This window comes from Seriola dumerili, unplaced genomic scaffold, assembly GCF_002260705.1.
Source record: "Seriola dumerili isolate Sdu_G_001 unplaced genomic scaffold, Sdu_1.0 BDQW01000134.1, whole genome shotgun sequence".
Taxonomy (NCBI): domain Eukaryota; kingdom Metazoa; phylum Chordata; class Actinopteri; order Carangiformes; family Carangidae; genus Seriola; species Seriola dumerili.
Window position 1 is genome coordinate 131,018 of NW_019174389.1, and position 22,891 is coordinate 153,908.

The 22,891-nt window shown below is 45.2% G+C and overlaps 1 protein-coding gene across 1 annotated transcript in view; it reads right to left on the reverse strand.

The window, feature by feature from the left end:
* Window positions 1–22,891, reverse strand: part of robo2 (roundabout guidance receptor 2) — a 159,577-nt gene that overhangs the window by 124,749 nt on the left and 11,937 nt on the right. The window contains exon 2 of the mRNA XM_022748908.1: window positions 21,503–21,829. Within this exon, the coding sequence (XP_022604629.1) occupies window positions 21,503–21,829 (327 nt within the window). The remainder of the gene's footprint in view (window positions 1–21,502; window positions 21,830–22,891) is intronic.

Consider the following 22,891-nt stretch of genomic DNA (forward strand, 5'->3'; position numbering starts at 1 on the left):
GCATTCATCTCATTCCCATTCAGCGCTGGTCTACACCCTACACTCACACCCATACACACTGAGAGACTCATTACAGAGCCATGATCCATACTCAAAGACCCGTCTCTATCCACCAATTATAAAAAAGCTCCACCAAATATGAAAAACAGCTCCAAGCAAGCACCAGAGCACTTCCCCTCAGCTGCAGGTGAAGTATGAATGTAGACAGAATTACAGTGCAGCAGGATGGAAGAGGAGTGATAGAGATGAGAGGGAGAAATCTTCTAGGCTTGGTCTTCGTTTGCTTCCGCTGTATCAGAGCATATGTCCAGATAAAAAGCTGTCACGAATCTGACAAGTTTTTCTGCCTTAATGAAAACTCCAATCTGTTTGTGCTGTGCACCAGAGAAAAGCACACCACAGCAGACAAACAGATGGAATGAAAGGAGTGCGATGATGATTATATATAATCAATGCATCTCACTACCCAGCAGAAGTAAAAAAGTGAAAAAAGCATCTTCTTAACACTGCATCAATTAGGCACATTGTTAGGATCACCTGACAGATATATTTGCAACAAAGGGTAAGATTTTGCTCCACAGCTAGTGTTACACTTTCCGTATCCTTGAGTAGGATGTACGCAAGACTCTGTACAGGTGTCTGTGTACCCTCAAATTTGTTGTGGGGTTACTGAGCTGCTACAAGGGCATCGGTCACAGTCCAAACGGACTCCGAGCCGATTAGAAAGAAGTATAAGCACAACTAAGCATCCGTGGTGTCTACAGCTATCTGCACCCGTCTCCGTGTGCGTCTATAATTGAGGCCTAAGACCACTGATAGAGGCTGGAGCTCACTCCCAGATGTCAAATCTCCAGCTGCACCTTTCACATTTTTGCATGAGTAGTCTCAGAAGAACAGCAGGCTCAACAACAAATGTCCTCTCTATAGTCCCCTGACTGCCCTTCACTGACCATGTCACACCCCCAAGAAAAACATACACCCCTAAAACATCTGCTCAGCAAGCAAACCTTCCATCCCCCCATCTGCACAGAGTGCACCCTCACTTAACAGCCACACCCCTACAGCATCCTCTCAACTTCCACTTAGCAGTCCATCCGCATCGAAATCCCCCAAGCAGACATTTGCGCGCGCGCACACGCACACACACACACACACACACACACACACACACACACAGACAGACTGCGCACCGAGTGGGCCTGGCCCAGCTTGGCAACTAGCCCCGCCTGTCCGTCTGTGTGCTCACCCCTGAGCCAGCGCATCAGGATCGCCTTCCCCATGGAAGGGGAGGGAGGGGCTGCACTGGCGCTGCCATGGCACCATAGAAGTTCCATAGTGCCTTCATTGGCAGACAGACTGATAGGTCCCAAACCGCTGGCGCCTGCCAATTGCTGTGCCCCACTCCTACAACAACTAGACCCACAACCACCATTCAGCAGACCCTGTGAGACCTTCATTAATATGTAAGTGTTAATAGGTGGAGCTACACACTAATTGCACACTGGAACAGGATCATGTTTAATATTAGAATCCATTACACTCCGGCTGTTGCAAGCGGAGGCAAATGAATTAAGACAACACATTATTTACCCACGCACAGGGCAAATGGAGACTGACAGCACCGAGAAGGTTGACACTCAACATGGCAGCTGTTACTCACATCTGTTGGCTCCTGTATCTGCAGCGCTCAGCGGCCCTTTGATACGAGCTGCTCCCGCAATTAGTCGACTTTCCTCTGTTTCTCTGTTCAGCCAAATCTAGCTGCAGTGGGCAACACAAAGACCGCGTCGTAGAGTCCAAGGTTGAGCAGCAGCTTCTTTTCAGTGGAAGGGGGGGAAAAAAAGCTCTTAGCTGTGGCCTTTAACAAGGTCAGCAATATGGTAAACATAAAGGGAAGATCTGGAGAGTGGCAAACAGCATACGTTTGTGAAACACTTAGTGATGTATTGTGAGCGTGTGATCAGGTTCAGTGTTGCTAATAAACGTTTTGTATGTACCACAATAAAACAGTGGTTGACATCTATATTCCCCCGAATACTGCAAATTTAAAAAAAAAATAAATAAAAAAATACAGAAATTGGAAGGACAAAATTAATAAAATACAGCGGTGACACCCCCCCCCCGCCTTCCTTTCACCAAGTCCCTAATGAGCATGTCGCTGGCAGAATTAATTTCTTATTGTTTAATTGATCCCCAAACAGCTCTCATCCATCATAGGGTCATTCAATATCTTACTCTTTTAATCTCTGTCTGCCCCTCATCATAATTCTATAGCACAGGCCATTACACACAGAGAGAGGACTCACACTCTGCTGTGGGCATCTTTAACACTGCCCACACACAAATGCTGACAAACCAACACACGCGCACACTAGTAGAATCAATTCTGTTTCTATTAAATATGCATCCAAACAAGCAGAGCAGTTGATTCCGCAGTGGTACAGACTCCAGCGATGAGAGCTGGTGCACCAGGGAATGCTTCTAACATCTGTTTTACATTAATGATTCTTAACGCAGCTCACAAGCTACTGCAATATTCACAAGTGCTGTGAGAAACCAGAGTAATTGGGATATGTTTAGGATGTCTCACTATGTAGTTCAAGCTATAAGCCAAAGGCAGGGCTGCTCGCACTTTCTCATCTTAAGAATCTCCAAATATGTAACGGCCATGTTGAGAAGAAATAGCTTTTCTAGTTGAAAAACAAACAAGCTCAAATGGTTTTAACAATATAGTGTAATGAATATATAGTTGTGTAAGAGCAGTAAATAACGTTTACTTTGCTGTGCGAGTGAAATGAATAATGCTTACTTGGCTGGCTGTGTAACAACAAAGTAATGTTGACTTGGCCACGCAGAGTAATGCTCGCTTGACTCTGCAACAAAGTAATGGCTGCGTCCTCTTTAGATGCAAGAGCGATCGTGAGAGCCTCGCCATGTATCAGCACCCACTGACGTGCCCGTTCCAGGGGGGGGGCGACCACTGCACCATGTCCCGTCCCTGACACGCCAACATAATGAATAGCCTAGCTAATGAAGGCTTACTAATTGATTATGGAGAAAACAGAGTATTACTCACCCAATGATGGCAGCTCCAAGGGGTGCTGAGACACTTTGTCAATGCTCTGTTTTTCCAGCCTGTCCAGCCCAGAGGGTCTTTATATCGACCTTCTGACCAGCGTGGACACCTCGCATGAGATGAAGTGTATTACTTTTATAATATTTCATTATCCTCTTACATGTTTTATAACACAGGCCGTTGCATAATTTTTTTTTTTTTTTTTTTTGTTCATGCATCCATTCACATTAATTCAGCAAATTAATGTGTTGTACATCTTGCTGCGGGCATACACCAAAGCCAACCAGGTGTGTCTGCCAGTGATGAGACTGAATGGGGATTTCAAGGCTTTACACTCTGAGCTGTTGTTCAATGAAGCAGACAGAAGCTGCTAAGGTGGGAGGTGTATGTAGAGGGCCATTGTCTTTGATTAACTAATTAGTAGACATTATCAAGACTAAACAGAAGTCATTATGAGTGGGGCTTTGGTGAGGAGGCACTCATTTCCCCACGGACCTCCAGCCAGGCTCTGCCCAGTCCGCCACAAGCCAGGTCACTTATTAAATCTATAACAACTAATTTTGCTTTTTAAATGAAGGTCTAATTGACTTTCGTGCAAAGAAAGCAATGTGGCTGATCCAGTTTGCATTATCTGAATCACCGACTGAATCGCTGATTGAATGTGAATCAGTGGCGTGGTATTGGGTTTCGAGACAATGGCAGCCAAGTTACGGAGCTCACTGGCCCGCCTGCTGATGCTTCCCTCGCACGCACACACACGCACACACACACACACGCACACACACACACACACTCGCTCATTATCATACATACATTAATTCATGCACCCATAACATCAGATGAGCTACTTCATGCTTTGCCCTAATGTCCCGTTTCTCATCTTTCATCTCACTCTTTGTAGATTATCTGATGTTGAACCACGGACAAAGGAGGGTTAAATATTTCTACAATCACTGATCAGAATGAAGGAAATCGACCGGTCACATAATGCCGTAATGTGCTACAATAACTGCGGGCCAGCTTTTACAGCAGGTAGAGTTCGTGATTATGGCATTTCAGAGGAAGTGTTTGACACTGCAGATCCAGTAGGTTGCATATTCTCCCTATTAACGTCTTCTGTTGAGCTCAGACAAGGAGTGTCCTCAGGCTCACAGGCAGAGGCCAAACCATAATCAAGAAATTATCATAATTCACTCTAATCATAAGTGAAGGAGGGCAAAATGACTGAAATTAAATTCTGGATTACTGCCTCCAACTGCAGGGATGTTTCGGTAACTGCTATTTTCTGCCGTGTGTTTTTAATATATGTTTATCATACTTATGCCGCCAATTAAAACACTAAGTCAAGGGGAGTGCCACAGGTTTACTGTTTAGCAACACACACATGCGCACATACACACATCCTGGTGTGGATTTGTGCTGCCGGTGTGTAATGAGACGGGCAAAGCCTGAGTGATGTGATTGCTCAGTGTGCTGTATGGCCGTGCTCCCAATCTAGGGCATTAACCAGCTCCACTGCAGTGGTAGCAGCATGCTGGGAGAGGCAAGGAGGCAAAATAAAGGCCTGGTCAGGAAGGGCCGTTCTGGTCTAATTGAGTCCTTTGGGCCGAGGCTCCACTGATCAGAGACTTGTTACGGGAATCCGGTTTCATGGGTTCCAAACAATAAGATTTCAGAGAGGGGATTTGTAGTCCTTTGGGATTCCTTCCTAACCTTTCTGTGATTTTTGTGGTTCTCTCTTGGTTGTCTGCCACCGTGTTCCTCTGTTTTAAATCCGATTACTATAACAATATGGAAACACTGTGGTTCAGCTCAGCGAGAGGTATTCACATATAAAACATAGCAGCGATGCTGTGCTGTCAGTGTGAACGCACTGTTTGATGCCTACGGTGTGGACTCTTTGTTAGAACCGGTGTCTGCTTCTACATAACTGGAGCATGTCCGGCTTCCATATGGATATTCAGCTCATGCTGCTGACTCACCAGAGCAGTAAAAGCTTCTCTGACCACTAGAGAAGACTGTAATACAGGTTGAAGGATCAAAGCTCAGAGTCTTTGCTCTGAGGTACCATAAATCCTGTAACCATTACTCACACCTGCTGTCCAAATGATTAAATATTGATGGAGACTTATAGGGCCATATACACATATGGCGTTGGCTAAGTTAGATTTATAGCCCTAAAGAATGTGAGAAATTAAAGAAAATATTAAATGCATCACTGCTGAATTTGTTCAGATTTTTGTACCTAACGTTTCTGTGGGGATGAGACATTACACAGGTGTTGTTTAAGAGAAACTTAATGCAGAGGAAATTCATCGGAGGCCCTTCAATGTTGAACAGAGCAAAACACAGCATTCAGTACAATGGCCCAGATGTGAAACATTCCCACCATCTACAAAGACAGGCATGTTTTCTTCCTTGCTCTTACTCCCTTTCACTCTTTATCTCCCTCGCTGTCTTTTTCTCTCTAAACAATTCCTGGGAGACAGAAAACAACAAAGACAAATGACTTTGGCCTTTTAAAGGAAGCGTCAAACCTCTCCCTCCAGTGGGCAGAGGATCCACAAAAGTGTCCATGTTTCTCGCTCACCCCCTACAGTGGCATTAACTAGTGGGGGCTTTAGATGAGCTTCCCGTGGAGCAGGAAAGGCCAGGACAAACACAGGCGCTGTGCTGGTTTTAATAGGCACTAGGCCCACTCAAGTGTAGCAGTTCATAAATTAGAGAGGAGAGCAAAGAGAGGAAGATGGGAGACTGAGCAAATACAAGCAGCAAACACATGACAGAGAACCAGCTACCCTCTGGATCATCACTCTCTTCAGCACAGTGTGACAGAGAAGGACAGGAAAGAAAGGCAAGATGGAACAAGAAAAAAAGGATGGGGAAGCTAATAAAATGATAGTTATTTGCCAGGGCTTCAGTGAAAATAGCACAGGAGCCTTCCAACCGCACAAGACACACATTCAAAGCTATCCAAGACTAAAGTATACGCTTTTTTGTGGTCTAGAGAGGAGACGGATGGGGAGGAGGGAAATGGGGGACAGGCGCAGCCCCTCGTCCACCTGATGCCATAATGCTGCCTTGCACGGCTTCCTTTTGTAGCCCAGAGTGCTGGGCAGAGGAGAGAGGCAGACACAAAGAACAGACAGGACTCTCTGCAGGACACTCTTTGTGCCATCTCCACTCACAGGCGGCAGGACAAAGCCGTCAGCTGCCTGGACACCTCGTTAGCCCGCTCCCCGCAGCTCTCACATGGCACAGGGTTGACTGTGGGTCTCCTGCTGGGGGCTGGCTCACCGCTACAGTGGAGCTTCAGCCACCAAAGAAATACACACTTACACACGCACACATAATGTGTGGGACTGTAGAGCATTAAAGACCAAAGGAGAAATACAGTGCTATAAAACACACCTGTTCTACAGAAGGTTCAAGGCCCTCCTTTCACAAGCCTTTTCATAGATATTTGCTTAGGTTGTTAAAGCTGATCTTTTCAGATGCAGTCCACAAAAAAAAAAAAAAAAAAAAAAAAAAAAAAGCGCCTCAAGCCTGGGGGAGATAGCTGGGGAAAAGGGATGAGGCTCTCCTTCCTCCTCATGGCCTTTTATCTTTCTACCCCTTTTCTGTCCATGTTGAATAAGATGCAGGACAAAATAATGATGATGGGTTTAAATCAACTCGGGTGTTTGGGCTGTACAAACTGTACATATTGAACATACACATGACACACTCAGACCCAAACAACTAATTTACAGTAAGAACACCCGTCTATAATAAGCAATAAAAGAGCACAAGCTGATGAATCCAGTTAACAGCCACGAGGATGCTTAGGCAGTATTTGTAAATTGAGTGGATTATTTCCTCTCAGCATTTTACGACAGCTTTCAGACTTTAGCTTGGGAATAAATGACATAAAATAACAAAAGAAAGCTGGAGAAGCAAATTCTACCACCTTGGATTGACGCATGCACCATGCTCATTTACAAGGGAGTAAATTATTTTGACATTCTGAGGCTCCTGAATTTTTTCCACTCACAACCTTCCAAAGGCTGTTTTACTATCACCAATAGGGTTTTTCTGTCAGCATGTCCTGGAATATTAAGTAGGGTTAGTGCTTAGCTTGCTTAGACCAAACCAAATAAATATGCAGGAATTAGTTCCAGCTTCATACGCCGTCAAAATAGGATCCACCAGTCAATGCACCAAAACAAGCCCATTCACCACACTTCAACTCATTCTGGCTACAAAGAAAAGCAGAGCAAATTTCATATTGACACAATAAATAAATATATGCCAGGAGCTTTGTGAGCACGGTGACAGCGCTATACATGAATGGAAAGCAAAATAGCAGCCAAAACCAGGGATAAACATACAGCAGGTTGCACAAACACTCTTATACACATACTGTATTTACACCACAAATATTTATATCTACAGTACATTTATATCTATAAAAATAATTATATGGCAGGGCATTATTGTGATATGGGAATGCATGTGTAATGATTCAATGCATAGAAATATATATACTGTATTATAATACATCTGTGTGTAGTGAATTATTCTCCACACATCCTGGCCTGACTCTGCCTCATTGTCCCATTCACCTCCACTTTACCCATCGGTTTTATTTTTTTTTTTCTCAACATTGCAACACGGTTCTCTATGCAATTTGAATCATTTTGATCAATCAACTATTGAGCTCCACCAGACAGATCCTGATGCACCTCATCTCATAATCAATTTCGTTATTAGATGACACCGTATGTGGCCTTTGTTGTGCGATGCAGCTCTTCTGATGTTTCAGGTTTTAAACCACCTCCACACAACAGAAGGTGTTTCCTTTTTTTGGAGGTAAATTATTCAATGTGAAGCTGGCGATAATATAACCATCACTTTGCTGTTTGTGTTGCCACTGTACGCGATCATGGTGAATATTTTACCATTCAATGTGTTTAATATCATGATGTGACAAATTTTGATCACATTATTGGTATTATCATGAATTGTGTTCTATGGCACGTCCCTGATGCATACACAAACCAAAGAATCAACCTCCCCCACCACTCAGTCATAGGCTTTGTAGCCATTACAAGCGATAATGTACCAGAAGGTAGCAATCAGTCAGCCTGGATGTAGCCACCTCCCCTGTATCAGTCTGTGTATCCCTTCCCATTCAACAGCTGTGGACTCATATGTTACTGTCCCTCTACCTGTCACTGTCCATCCACAACCACACCAACCACGGCACACATCAATCAACCCACCCCTGCTGCTTTTTAATCTGTTCCCGGCCCCAAGGACCAAGGACGCTTCAAAATTACAGTGAAGAAAGGTCACCCCATCCAATTAGAACATCATCAGAGATGCACACTAGAGGGTCATTCCCTGAACCCTCGTAGCACGTCGTAAATCCTACACTGCCCAAGAAGGAACACCCACTCTGGCGGGATTCAGCATGGCTGACTGATTGCAGCATTAGTAAATCAGATGCTAGGGTGCAATCTTAACTGTGATGGTAGAGACAACTGATACGAATAGTTGTTTGGTTTGATATGAGGTGTAAAGGCATGCGAGAGTGCACTGATAGGTTTATTCCCTAAAGATGAACCATGTTATCATCAGCCCATGTATTGACCCCGTGACGACCCCGGGGCCCAGATCAATCAGGTCTCCAATCAGGATTAGATCAAGTTGCCCTCTGCATCCTCGCTCATCACTCCTGTAGCCTGCCCCTTGCAAGGATTGAGCCAAATAACAGCATACAGATGCCGGCAGAGAAAGTGAGAGGCCTGCTGGAATGAGGGAGAGATTTTGGATCAAACAGTTCAATGGAAAAGGACCATGTGGAGACCATTGTCTTAGCTTGGCAGAGAGGGAAAAAAAGCTAATGAGAGAGGGGTAGAGACAGAGAGAGGGAGAGAGAAGGGGAGAGAGGGTGGGTCAGTGAGCTTTGAGCCTCTTGTGGGCTGATCTAAGCCAATTAGAGACAAGTGACAGCTCAGCTACACGCTTATGACACAACTAGACCACTGCACCGCTTTGAGCCCCAGCACCCCACAGCACAAGTCTGACTTGGACCCCAACAAGCCCTTAACACTCCCTCATGAACGTCTAAATGCCCCTCTACCACAACCCCCATCACTCCAGACACAGGCTGAAGCCGAGGAAGAGGGAGAGAGTATGCTTAGTAAAAACACAGTTCTCTCCCTTTCTGCCCTCCTTCCTCTCCTCTCCAGAAGGAAGTGGCTGGCCAAGCAGAGCTCTTTGCCTGCCTCCGTCATGGTCGGCCAACTCTCTCTTGACATCTGATGTTGTCGAGAGTTGCCGTGATGATCTGGCAAATCCACTGACCTTTGCCCTGGAGGTTCAAAACTTGTGAACCCGAGACGAGAGAAAGCCAAAAGGTTTGGACGGGGAGCTATGAAGTAAGGAATTTCAATTGAAAAGGGGGGTTGTTTCAAATGACCACTGGCAGCTGTCATTGCTGTGTTGCCTTCTTTCCGTGAGCTGATAACGAACGGTGCAGAACCTTCCCAGTATACGGGGGGGGGGGGGTTTTTTCTGGGGGACGCCACCAGGTTGTGGGTTGTCAGGGCTCCAGCACAGGGCTAGTGATTAATGAGACAGGGCGTCGCACCACAGGGAGCTCAGCAGCACGTGCCACACTGGTGGTAACAGCAGAAACTCCTGACACTGTGAGGTAGTGGACTCTCCACACTTTTTAAAGAGCCTGAGTCAAAACAACTCAATACAGTTAGACAGTGATATTTCTGATAAACATACACAAGTACACATACACATGCATACATATAATACTAATGAAGGTCAACAAACACACGGCACACCCATGGCACTCAAATCTGATATGTATCTTTTCATGCATACTCTCATTCACCCTTGACTGAGCATCAAGTGTATGAAATCTGTGGATGGCTTTTTTTTTTTTTTTTTTTTTTTTTTTGGGGGGGGGCGCACACAGAGACAGAGGATGACAGGGAGGAGTGATGGGGGTTGAGGGACACCCAGCAGGGGGTGGGACAGGACAGCCCTCTGCACGTCTAACGTCTGCCAGTCAAGAAAGTTAATGATGCCACGTTCTTGGGCCAACCATCCCCCCGCTGCGTGTGAGAAAAGAGACAGACAGAGAGAGGGAGGACTGAGAGCGGTGTCGCTGGCACACTGGATGCAGTTAGGAGAGGTGAGATGCTCTTGTGGGGTGAAGTGGGGGTGGGGCGTGTGGGTGAAAATTGAAGGTCCAGGAATATTTATGACAATCAACACCCCAGTTGGCACCGTTGAGTGATTTTGAGATGAATGATATACCCCCCTCTTCTTTCTTCCCAATCACATTGCTGTCTCCTGCCCTCATCAGCATCTGTCATCGAGTCAAGTTACTTATTACGGTTTATGAGAAATTCTGCTAATTTTATTAGCAGTCAGTCACTGGGTTGCTATTTGATTTTTTCATAGCGGGAATGGGGGGTGGGGATGGGCGTTTTGGCTGCTGGGCTGAAACTGTTATCATCTACAGCCAGTTAGGGAACAGCAGTTTAGGGGATAAGGGAGAAATGAAGGAGGGATGGGGGTTGAAGATGCTGAAGAGAGATAACACAATCTGGCCTAGCAGTCAGCAAATGTAGGGGGTTTGTGCAAGGTTTAGTTTCACAAAATGTCTTACAAAGCAGAAACAGCCTATTGTAGCGTAAAATGATAAACTATGTGCTAATTTAAGAAGGGTAAAGGTTTGTGGATGTCAGAACACCAATCTGGGCTCCATTTGTCATGAAGCAGGTAACGAGTTGGATCCGGCTGCAATGTAGTTTTGAGGTTACTGTAGTAACAACAGAAGTTGAGCACTATAAGAATGAATAAGCTGACAGATGCTCATATCCCTTAGCCTGTAATTGAATTATCTGTGCTTTTCTTCCTCTGACACAGGACTAACCCTGCCTTCCCCGGCTATTTCTCCTTTCATACATCTTCCAATAACACTAGCATAACTGTATTAGCAGTGTATGCTAGAGATGCTCTCCAGACTGCCAAATGGACCCCTATGCAGCTCTGTTTCCAAGCCACAGGGTCAGATGATGGTCAATCGATGGTCAGTCAGAGGTCACATCCAGAGCTGGCCAAAGGTCATCCTATCTGGACCCAGAGGTACGACCACCCCATCAACCCCCTGAACTGTTGTGAATGGAGCTAAATCATATGGACAACTCCCTTCTGCTGTCTGAGAATCTGATAAGGGGAGCGATTTACCATATCACATTTAACATTTTGGAGACATTTAGTCATCCAGGGATCATGAAAACAATTAACATTGTGTCCGCAACATTTCTGAATTACAGTTCATTTTTAATATTAAGGATGTTTTTTTGTTTTTTTCTCAGAACCAGGTTGTGTTTGAGAGAGGATAAGTGAATTACCAAAAACAGGCAATTAAACCAATAACACATTAGTTGCATAAACTAACAACCGACTAATTGCAGATGTTTCCCACCCAACATGTTTTGAATTAAATCATTTTCCATAACCTCCTGCACAGCACCAGCAGCCAAATCGATATTCATGAAGTGTCAGAGTTGTAATTCATGCGTCTGTTCCACATGAATACCACGGGGACCTTTAAAAGAAAGACAAGAAAAAAGCTAACATGTAAATTTCACAGTTAATGCCTGGGCATGGCTTATGTTGCCCAATTAAGCTGTTCTTTTCAGCTCCATTACAACGCGGTGTCTTGGGGTTCATTTTTTCCCTTACTGTGCCATTTAGGCCTCAAACGGGCAAACGTTTACTGTGCCAGTTGGACGACAAAGAGGGATATTGGAGTCTGTTACAGAGTGTGTGTGTGTGTGTGTGTGTGTGTGTGTGTGTGTGTGTGTGTGGGGGGGGGGGGGGGGGGGGGTTACAGGCGTGTGTGTGCATGTGCATATGTGCCTTTACAAACCCAGTCTTGTATTTGAGTTCCAAACATCTATGCGCCACTGTGCCTGTGTGCCTTTGTGTGTGGAGGCCTAATTTGTGCATGAAACAGGAGAGCGTTAATGGCTTTTAAAGATCGGTGGAGTCAAATGAGCGCGCTCATCAGTTAGCCACACACCCCTTGGTGATCACTCAGTGTCGTTGGATTTCATTTCCTGCGGAATAAGACGATCTCGGTGGATCCAAGACAAATCCCTGCAATTATAGCCACGCTTAAGATGATTCACTGCCTTCATTTCTGTCTCACTGGGTGGTGAGCACTGTTTTGTGTGGCATTATTGAGTTTCAACTGGTGCACCGAAAGTAATCAGTGGAAACATACTAACAATACAATGTTTCTCAGGATTTAGCTCAAGAAATATCTTCCAAAATACTATTCCTTCTGAATTTCTCTTCAACACAGCAAGGACGAGAAACATACCAACAAATGAATAAATACCCATCTAAGCGCGCGCGTGCACACACACACACACGCCTACACACACGCACAGTTAAAGACAGACAAACACAGGAGGCACCTCCATGTTTGTTAATAGCTTTGCCCTGGACAGTGTAGAGCATGAGGGGCAGCAGCAAGAGGCACTGAGATAAGATTCTGCTTAGCATTTGAATAGGGTGTTCTGATTTCTATTCAGTTGGCCTTTGGCCATGCTAGTGCTTAAGTGGTCTGGGCGAGTCTGTCTGGTCTCCACTGTGCCAACCAATGTGCAGGCTCATATCTGGCAATGTGTAATGTCTGTCAGTGTCCCAGTCTGTCTGTCTGTCCCTTTGGCTGGATGAGTGTCTGGCTGGTTAATAATCAGCCTGGCTAGCTGCTAATCATCCTCCCAGCTGTAGAAGCAGGTGGCCACACATACCACAGCTCCCAGTCTCATTCACTATGTGATGTCATCTCACTGCACCTGGTCACACTGCATTACACATAACTGAGGTAGCCAGTTTCCCTCTATGAAATCACGCCTTCGCCCGTCCTGAAGCTGAGAAGCTCTGACGATTATTTCTCAGCAGAGCGGATGCAGAGGCTCCCGTAGTGAACTGGTGGCTGCTGAACGAACGACATCAAATCTCCGTGTCCCCTTCTTCACCTCGGCCAAGCCTGGGACTGATCCCAGAGCAGTCTAACAGGCAGCGGCAGCAGTTAGGACACACTCCACATCGAAATGGGAAGCCATTAACTCTGCAACATGCAAGGTCACCTTCAACTAGACACAGCAGCCGCCCAACTTCCTCTGCTGGTACGCCCGATGGATGCAGCGGTGCAGTCATGTAAAGGTCAGGCTGTAAAACGAAATGGAACCACAGCTGTCTTAGAAACCACTCTTTTAAACATTTGATCTTGTCTCCCTTCACTTTTGAAAGTGATCAAAATGCTTTGAGTATCACTTTCAAACACCAGGAAAGGAAACGAGAGAAGGAGGGAGTGGAAAAGGGGAAAGAGGAAAGAGAGCAACAGAGAGAGAGAGAGAGAGAGAGAGAGAGAGAGGGAGAGAGAGGGAGACAGCAGAGACTGGGTGATCAAGTTTCAACACTGGTCTGCAGCTGTTGAGGGCTCTGGTGGCTGATAGGTGTCCCTTACAGCAAATGTAATCCAAGCCAAACACAATATCTGTCTACGCCATCAAGAGATCGCCAAGTCATAACACATCCGCACCCATGATAATTCTGCCGTGGCCCAGAGCCAAGTGAAACCGTCTTAATCCAGTGCAAAAAAGAATAAATACTAATAAACAAATTAACACAAAATTATGATGTGTGTCTTTTGTGTAAAACCACATGGCTGAAACTAAAACCTCAACTTCCTAGGATCAGTTTGCAACTTGTGTCCCATGTATCCCCCTCTTCCCTTCCCCCAGTTTCCTTCGCTCTCTTCACACAGTTCAGTTCCAGATCTAATGAAGCTGAAATGCCATGTCTCCTATGTTCCCACAGGGCTACTTTCAGGAGGAACTGTCCTTAGTGTTTGCACAACTAGAAAAACAGCCAGAAAAACCATTTACCTTAAACATTTTTGTGTGCATTTATGCACTTGTGTTAACTGCGAATGTGTACTTGTGTGCAAGTGTGCTCAACAATCTCCAACAGGACATATCCATCAGAGTGCCAGTGTGCAGTGTGACAGTCCTAACCTAAAATAAACAGCCTGAATCGCGGGTCTGGCTGAGTCCTGACCCTTTCATAAGATCAATCCCCAGCAGCATTGTGCACCCTATAGTGTTGCGCAAAGGCATGTGAATGAATGTGTGTTTATGGTTGTGTGTGAAAGTAACCAAGGAAATAGTGGGCATTCGAACCCACCAGGAACATCAGTGGAGAAATAACACACCATTCCACACACCAGAGGGTGAATCAATTTCAGCGACATTCGATTCTAACCCATATCAGCTAGCGCCTGAACTTCAGCCCTCCACCCTGTCACCTCCTCCCCACCTCCATATGATGGATTACCATCTCTGGCAGTCTCAGAGAGAGAGAGAGAGAGAGAGAGAGAGAGAGAGAGAGAGAGGAAGGAAGGTGGGTGGGTGGGTGGGGGAGGTCAGTCACTACAGGGACACATTCATCGGAGGGGAGCGCTGGGTTAAGGAATTATGGTTTGACAGAGATCTGGGCTGGATAGAAGAGGGCAAAGGGTTCTCCAGGGGTCAGAGGATCCAATCCCGGCTGGACTCAATGGCAAGCCACCCTCAGAATGCAGACGTCTGCAGGGATTTCACTCAGGGTCACATTTTTCGATTAATATTATTATCACTCACTTGTCCCTTCACCCACTTGTCAGAAAATAGAGTGGTATCAGACATATTCATCTAAATGCTGGTAAACAACACACCTGTGCAACAATTTCAAAGAGGCTTAGAGTGTTAGGTTATCTGGGCGCAGGCTGAAGAACAGATTAATAGACTGATGAAGTGGTGTATAGTCTGGAAGACATTTTGATGATGATCAAAATAAATCTACTTACTGAAAAACTGAAAACTACACGGGGTCTTGAATAAATTACAACCATAAGTCAATATTAAAACAGAAATCAAAGTACAATCCACCCATGAAAGCAGGAGCCTCTTACCCTGTCTGTGTTCTAAAGCTGATCAATAATCAGCCTGCAGACAGATTTCAATAATTTACCACTCAGTCTACATTCCAAACTGTCTGATGAGAGGAGAAGAAGAGTCAAGGCAGGGTAAGTTTGTTATATACAAAGTGCTTGTCTGAAGGTGCTCACTATTTAAAAAAATGCTGCCAGGCTTGGACAATTTATAGACCCGATGTTGATGCAAAGATTTGTTTGTCAGTCACCGCAGAGCGAGCTACCCGCGGTTAGAAGCACGGGTGACGAGACACGTGGGGTGCAGGGGGCAAGGAGAGTGAGGAGAGAGGAGGCAAAACACAGGCAGGCAGGAGAGACAAAGCAATAGACCGGCATTGTCAGAGTGGAGAGGCCATCAATAACAGTGTCACTATAAAGAGAGAAAGAGCGAGAGTGTGAAGGAGCGAGAGTGTGGGGTGTATAAAAGAAACACAACAAAACCCAGTGCGACGGGTGCTTCATCTTGCCGGGCAGTAATGGGCGTGAGAAGCGGCTGCCTCAGCATTCTTTGCTTGACGGCTCACTCCTCTGCTGACGGGCCGCGGCATCCATGACGGAGCGCCGCACACTTGCTTAATCCAGTTTATACACTCGAAGGTGACACAGTGGTGGGAGTACAGAGGTGAGGAGAGACCGATAAGAGGCTGAGAGAAGATGGTGAAACGTCATCACAAACCTGGATCTCGTTAAGTGCTCCATCTCTTTGCCATCCTTCTGTACCTCCTCACCACACACACTCTCCGTCTTTGTCCCCAGCTCTCACTGCACTACGCCATTACTGCTGTCATTCTTCAGCCGCAGCCGAGGTGTGCTATATTTCCCATCTTCAGCATTTCCCTCACTTCCCCTGAAGGTAAGAAGGCAACGCAGACAGTCTATTTCCCATGGTGGAGTTGGGGAGGTCAGAGCTGGGACATAAGGCCCACTGAGGGTAGTAAAAAGTGCAGTCTCAGGACGAATCGTGTGTGTGTGTGTGTGTGTGTGTGTGTGTGTGTGTATATGCGCTCGTTTGTGTGCGTGACAGTGAAAGGTCAGAGTGCTGGTACTGACTGCTGTGTATTCCTGTGATTTATCTCCCTGGGAGAGTTTATTTTCCAAATTTGTGTTTCATTTCTGCAGGTCAGTCTCTTTCATGTACTGCACAGGAGTCGGGTATACGGTGGGAACTCCTCATTTACTGAGGCCGTCTGTGGCTGATTAATGAGATAAGAGCAATCTGCATGCTGCTGTATGTAGCTGGAGAGAACTATGTGTGTGTGTGTGTGTGTGTGTGTGTGTGTGTTTGTGTGCGTGCGTGTGCATGTGCGGATATTGTGTGAGTAAATCCCAATAGATAACAGCACCTCTTTACAGAGGTCAGCAAACTCCAGCTGCACAGACACAGAGCTGACACATTTAATCAGGGATTTTTACTCTCTCACAGTTTATCGGGGGAAGATATTTCTCACACCCTTGCCTGCTCTCACCGTCTTTCTTATCGCAGGGCAACATTCCCGCCTTCTCTGCATCTATACTTTTTGCTTTTCCTCTGTCACATCACCACTTGTTTTCTGCAATGTACTTGGTCACCTCCAGCATGAAATATCAATAGTACTGCGGAATTAGACAATAACAAAAGCTATCCTAATTTTTATTTTTATTTTTTTCAAATCTAAATGTGATGTGCTGAATAATAATTTGGTTCATCAAATATCAGAATTATATGTATTTTGCTTAAGTGCTAGGCAAGCAGCATCCCATATGCCAATCAAATTAATGTTGATGAATCCTTCCATTGTGTCTCAGACAGATTTTTAGAAAAACAGTGCTCTGCCATTCAAAAGTGTTTGCGAAGAGCATAGCAATTGTTTTAGACTGTCCCTCAAGTCTTTTGTTCTGTGCATCCCACCACATAAACAAACAGTCACAGCAAGATGTTCTGGGAGAGTAAAACATATTTAAATACAAATTAGACAGTGTTAAGTTTTTGTGTTTTATCTCGGGCTGTAGCATGCATCACTAATGCGTCGTAATGGTTGCATTGTTGCTGCTTCCTTCATTACCCTTCATTATTTCTCAAGGACTTCGGCGCAGATTAAACCTCAGCCTACTGGGGTTTACATGGGCGCGAGGGCAGGTGTTTGTGCACATGTGTGTGAGAGAGTGTGCGAGTGTGTTGTTTGCGTGCCCTCGTCACTCCATTTTCTAATTTCTGAAATGGAATAATGAGTCCAGATGAGCTTGTGAAAGGCTCGGCAGTGCAGCTCAGCCTGACTCCCCACCTGGCCTGCTCCTCCTGGCCTGTCCCTTTATTAGCTTCCCCTCATGCTGGACACAACACGAACAGCTTGGTACCCTCCTCCTCTCTTCACCACTCACACCTCTCCCAACTCTATTTTCCTGCTAATTACCTTGTTGTACGAGCACCAAATGCTACCTAACGATTCACTTAATTGCAGAAGCGGTACATTAGATGATATCAAAGGACCTTTTTAACAGTCATCCAATCCCATTCCAAGTGGCATTTAGCACCAACCCAAGACATCTGTTTCATTCCTCTGTCATTTGCATTTTTAAAGGTTACAAATGAAGAAGTAAAGGATACAGCAAAATACACCTCAAGGTTCTTCTTCTCCAGGTGCCTTCATTCCTCTGCCATGCCTCTCCCCGCACGCGATTACATACATTTAATACACATACAGCAACATACATGTCAGACGGCCTGAGTCACATTCGACACTCAATTAAAAGTGCAACTGTTCACCCTACACGCTCGTATCTGGAGCACTGCGCGTACACGTGCTACCCATCCACCTGAAAAGATGGGGCTAATTATCATTTTCCTTAGGAGCCTATCGCCCCAGGTGTGCCTTGTCACACTTACATATACATAGATATCCGCAGTGCTAGCAATTTATTCAGCAGCGGTGGCTGCAGCTAGCTTCTCTGACACAGGCTTCACAATGATTTATGAACCTGCTCATTGACCTAGTTTATTCTGAAAAGAGAAAAGGGGGCACATCCCCTCTTATATGCGGCATATCCATCCCATGGAGCTGGCCTGCAGTCAGTTTTGGAGCACACTGGGAGGAGGAATAAGATTACAAAGCAGGCAGCTCAGATCCCCTCTAGGCAGGATGTTTACAAGTTCTCTATCTTCTGAAGAACAGGACAGTGAACAACAGCTATAATGAAATCTCTTCCCAAATGCGGCAAAAGTGATGTCTGAGCATTATCCTTACACTCTGCACAGGCACCATTGACTTCGACAACAGAAGGCAGTTCATGCTCTTGTCCATCCATTTGTGAACAATGTGTGTTCAACAGCTAACACTTAAAGGAGACATGGTTGGAGGACTAAGCGTAGTAAAGGCACAAGTCCCCCCCAATCTGGCCCACATTAATAATGCAGAGGCACCTCTCAGAGGCCTTTTCCCCCCTCTTCCTCTCCACTCCACCTTTCCTCCTCCAACAGAGACAGTGGTGAGAGTTGCCCAGCTGGATGTCCAGCATGCAGCAGCGCCACTCTGCTCAGTGGACACTGAGTTCAATCTGTTTCAGAGCTGCAATTCAATTATCTCACCAGGGTCCTGCTCAACCACTCGTGAACGGAAGGGGGCAAAGGTGTGTTCAATGCGAGGGAGGGAGGGAGGGAGGGAGGTAGAAGACGAGTGAAGGGGGTGGGTGGTGCGGGGAGGGGCAAGACATATCATAAACACAAACCCAGTCTCACATAGATATAGATTTAAATGCTGCTTCTCCTTGTGCGATTAGCTTTGGTATTACAATCACCAGACGGATGTCAGGACCTGATAAAGCTAATCACTGCGGTAAGCCAGTGCAGTGGGATTTAGCACCCCACCCCTTTCTGCTCCCCAAGCCCCCCCCCTGAAGACCTGGCTGAAAGAGAAAGCTGAGAAAGCCCTGGGCCCAAAACAAACCAGGCATGGAGTGCTCCACAAAATTGCCCTCCCTCCTGTTTGGGGTCTATGATAGCCTAATTTCAATGAAAACAAAAATGAACAAAGGAAATACACTGTTTACATATATCTTACAAATAAGTGAAACATGATTATTTGATGTTAACACTGTACATTTAAAAGACTAACAGGTCTAATACTACTGTTTATGTGAGAGAGTGAGAGAGGGAGCCAAAGCAAATAGCACTATGGCAAAACAGCTGCACTGATTCTGTCCATGTTTGGTGCCTACCATCATATTTTATTCATGTTTTTTTTCTTCTCCTCATCTCCTCCATTCTAAAGTAAAGTGCCTCTGAGGACTTTGATCTGCTCATAATAAAACAGTTGGTACTAAAAATGATTCTACTTTAATAAAACTTCATTGCACTTCATGATCAAGCAACGTAGTAACTGTCCCTGTTGAACTGCACTTGACCCACTGCCCACGCTTCATCTCAATCAGTGTCCCTGGTCGGGTCAGGTCAGGTCAATATGAGCCAAACTGTGTGAGCTAGTGCGGTGCCAATACTGGTTTACCTATAAACAGAAGTGGACGATGTGACATCACTTAGAAAAACAATGAAATGTAGATGGGGAGTTAGTCTGTTGGCTGTATTCTTCTGTGTTGGTGCAGATAAATAGAAGTTACATGACTTCTTAAATGCTAAGGTGTCAAACGGCTATTTGTACTGGAAGAAGAAAGTGTCAAAGAAGAAGAAGAAGAAGAAGAACCTGAATCAAACCTTTTGCCTAAGTGGGAGTTGAGTGTGTATTTTACAGCTCCACTGATAAAAGGTACAGCTCTGTATCCTTGTTTACTCAGAATGTGGCCAGGGGCTTTAGCCTGACCCACCTCTCTCTCTCTCTCTCTCTCTCTCTCTCTCTCTCGCTCGCTCGCTCTCTCAAACCCAGCATCACTGGTAATACACATCATATGGGTGTTCTTATTTCTTCACTTTGCTAGCTCTTCCTTATCCCCTCGTCTCCTGGCCTCCTGACCTCTCACCCCTCACCTTTAAGCCATTCGAGCAGTCAATACCTCTATTCAACCCCCTCTGCTGCGCAACCCATATTACATGAGAGAGGGAGAGTGAGAGTGGCAAAAAGAAAGGCTAAGAAACAGTGTGAGAAGGGAAAAATAAAATAATCTGGAGACTTCATCAATTTTTCATGAATTTTCATTTAGGCTGGGAGAGCCCTCTTACAGCAATCGATAGATCAAGCTGCTGTCACGCAGTTAGCACCTGGGGGCAGCTGGAAGGCCCTCGGGAAGGCAGGGGACTGGATCAGATGCAGAGAGCAAGCCCCCACTCCTTCTTCTTCTCCTCCTCCTCCTCCTCCTCCTCCTCCTCCTCCTCCCCTGACACACAAGGTCCATTTCCCAATCACAAACCAACTACCCATCCTGCTACCACTGTAGTCACCTTAGAAATACAATAACAATAACTTTCTTCTTCGGTGTAAAAGATGCTGGTTTGAATTATGTTCACTGAAGAAAAATAAGAGTTTAGCATTAGTCACTTAACGTGATATGTGATCTCAAAGTCTCCTCTTCAGATCAAATGAAGTATCCAAAGAATTTGTGAGTACCACTAAAAACATATCTGAAACACTATAGAACTAAAAGTACCGCCAGTTAAAACAACATCAGGACATGGGAGACTTTCCACTCCACCTTATGGGCAGTTTGCGGTCTGGGAGCCACGCCATAGGAAGCCCAGCCTGAGCCTCTCGGGGGGGGGGGCTCATCTTTAAAGGTAATTTGACCCACAGCTCAGGTTCTGTCTGTCACACACCAACACTGTCCAGGAGGCCTGTGTCAAATGTCCATCACGACTTTGATCTGCGCCTGTCGTCCTACCCCCACCCACCTGTGAGAGACCCGTCTGCCTTGCCATCATGCCCTCTCATATAGTCTGACAGTAGCTTTACGTCCGACTCAGAGGTCTGCAAACAAATTTAATGAAATTCCCGGGAGCTAAGAGTATATGAAATTTACCTCAAGTCTTGTGTGGTTAAAGAGTTCATTTTGTGCAATTAATTATCTGCCCAAACAATGGCACACACTGCAAGACGGCACTACGGCTTAACTGTCCCTAAATACAGAACACGGAGAGTAAGAAATCAAGTCTAAAAATAGTGTTATTAAAGCTGCCTCACATCAAATGTTGATTGCAATGTGTTATTCCCTTCACTTAAGACAATGTAATTTCTCATTATGTATAAAGGGAAAAATATATTATATATACATATATAGTTCTGAATGTAAATCCAGTCGGTCCATCTGGAAACAGCAGCGGGATCAAGACTTTTCTTCCTCCAGCCAAATGACTTGTTAAACTATATGAGCAATATTCTTTGAGCAACACAGCGAAGAGGAGAAATGATGAAGAAAAAAAAGGGGACAGAGTCCTGACTCACAGGCTACTTCCAAAGATGCGTTGCGGCTGACAGCTTCTCCCAGGTAGTTCCGGGCCACGCAGACATAGGCTCCCTCATCTGGTTTGCTCCGACGTCCGTGAACGATGCGCAGGAAGAAAAGCGAGCCACTGGGCAACAGCATGCGGTGAGAACGTGGGTCATCTTTGTCCGTTTCCACCCGCTCTCCATCCTTGTACCACTCCACTGTCGGGGTCGGCCGCCCCTCTGCTTTGCAGTTGAGAGTGGCGGGCTCCCCTTTGGATACAATCAGGTCAGAGGGGTGCTCCACAATCCGGGGTGGGGAGTCCTCCTGGCGCAGACGGGATCCTGGAGGAAAAAGAAGAGATGCAATTAATCATAGTGGAACAGCATAAAGACGTGAAGGCTGGTTTCTGGTCGTGTTTTCATTAAAACATGCTTTCTCAAGTCAAAAGCCTCTTCCATGAACACGACTGCCAGCAGGAAAACTGTCAAGAAAATAGTGGGAAGGTAGTGCTTAAATTAGTGAACAACTAATAGCAACAGATTAAATAAACCATTTAGTTTTGGAAGATGTCTAGATCCCACAGAGGGAGCTACAGGATTTGTCTCAGATGCACCTATATACACAATATACAATAGAATATAAAGTACGTCATTAAAAAAATAAAATAAATAATAATCATAAGTAAGGATTGAGTCATATGTGTGCAGATTGTTAAACCCCTTGAGGCAAATTTGTGATATTGGGCTTTATAAATAAAATTAATTTAACTTGACTTCACTGTAAAAAAAAAAAAAAAAAAAGAAGAGCAAACAGACAAATTAAGCACGACTTTTTTCACTTGAGAGTCTCTTCTCTGCATGCCTCTGAGGAAAACTGCTGTCCAAAATATCTGTTGATTATCTGCTATCTGTGCACATTTGACCTGATTTACAAATGCAGCTACAAACCACTGAGCAACATCTTGTGTTCAAGTATGTCTGTAAGGTTAACATTGTGTTCTGTGAAGGAAAAAAATATCATCTTAATGAACTGCCTTAACAAAGCAACAATGCCACTGAAAACTAGGCAATGGAGATGCAGCAGCAGGAACAGCTGGGAGAAACCACGACGAAGAGCCAGCGCTCCCATAAAATATGATTAAACTTATCCACGTTTTCACCAGGTGACTACAACTAACATTCATTCAAAAAGCAGTGCTGAGGATAAAGACACTCTGTTTTTTTTTTCCCCTCAGCTTGCTGCCGCTGCTACCTGGACCTGAGCTATAGTGTTGGAAAAATGGATGGAACACTCAAACTTATAGTTGTCTTGGGTTAGAAGCATGTAAAGGACATATATTGAATCCTTTAATCACCATTTCAGACCAGTCAAAAAGCAGCCATCTGCTCCTCTCAACCCTATAT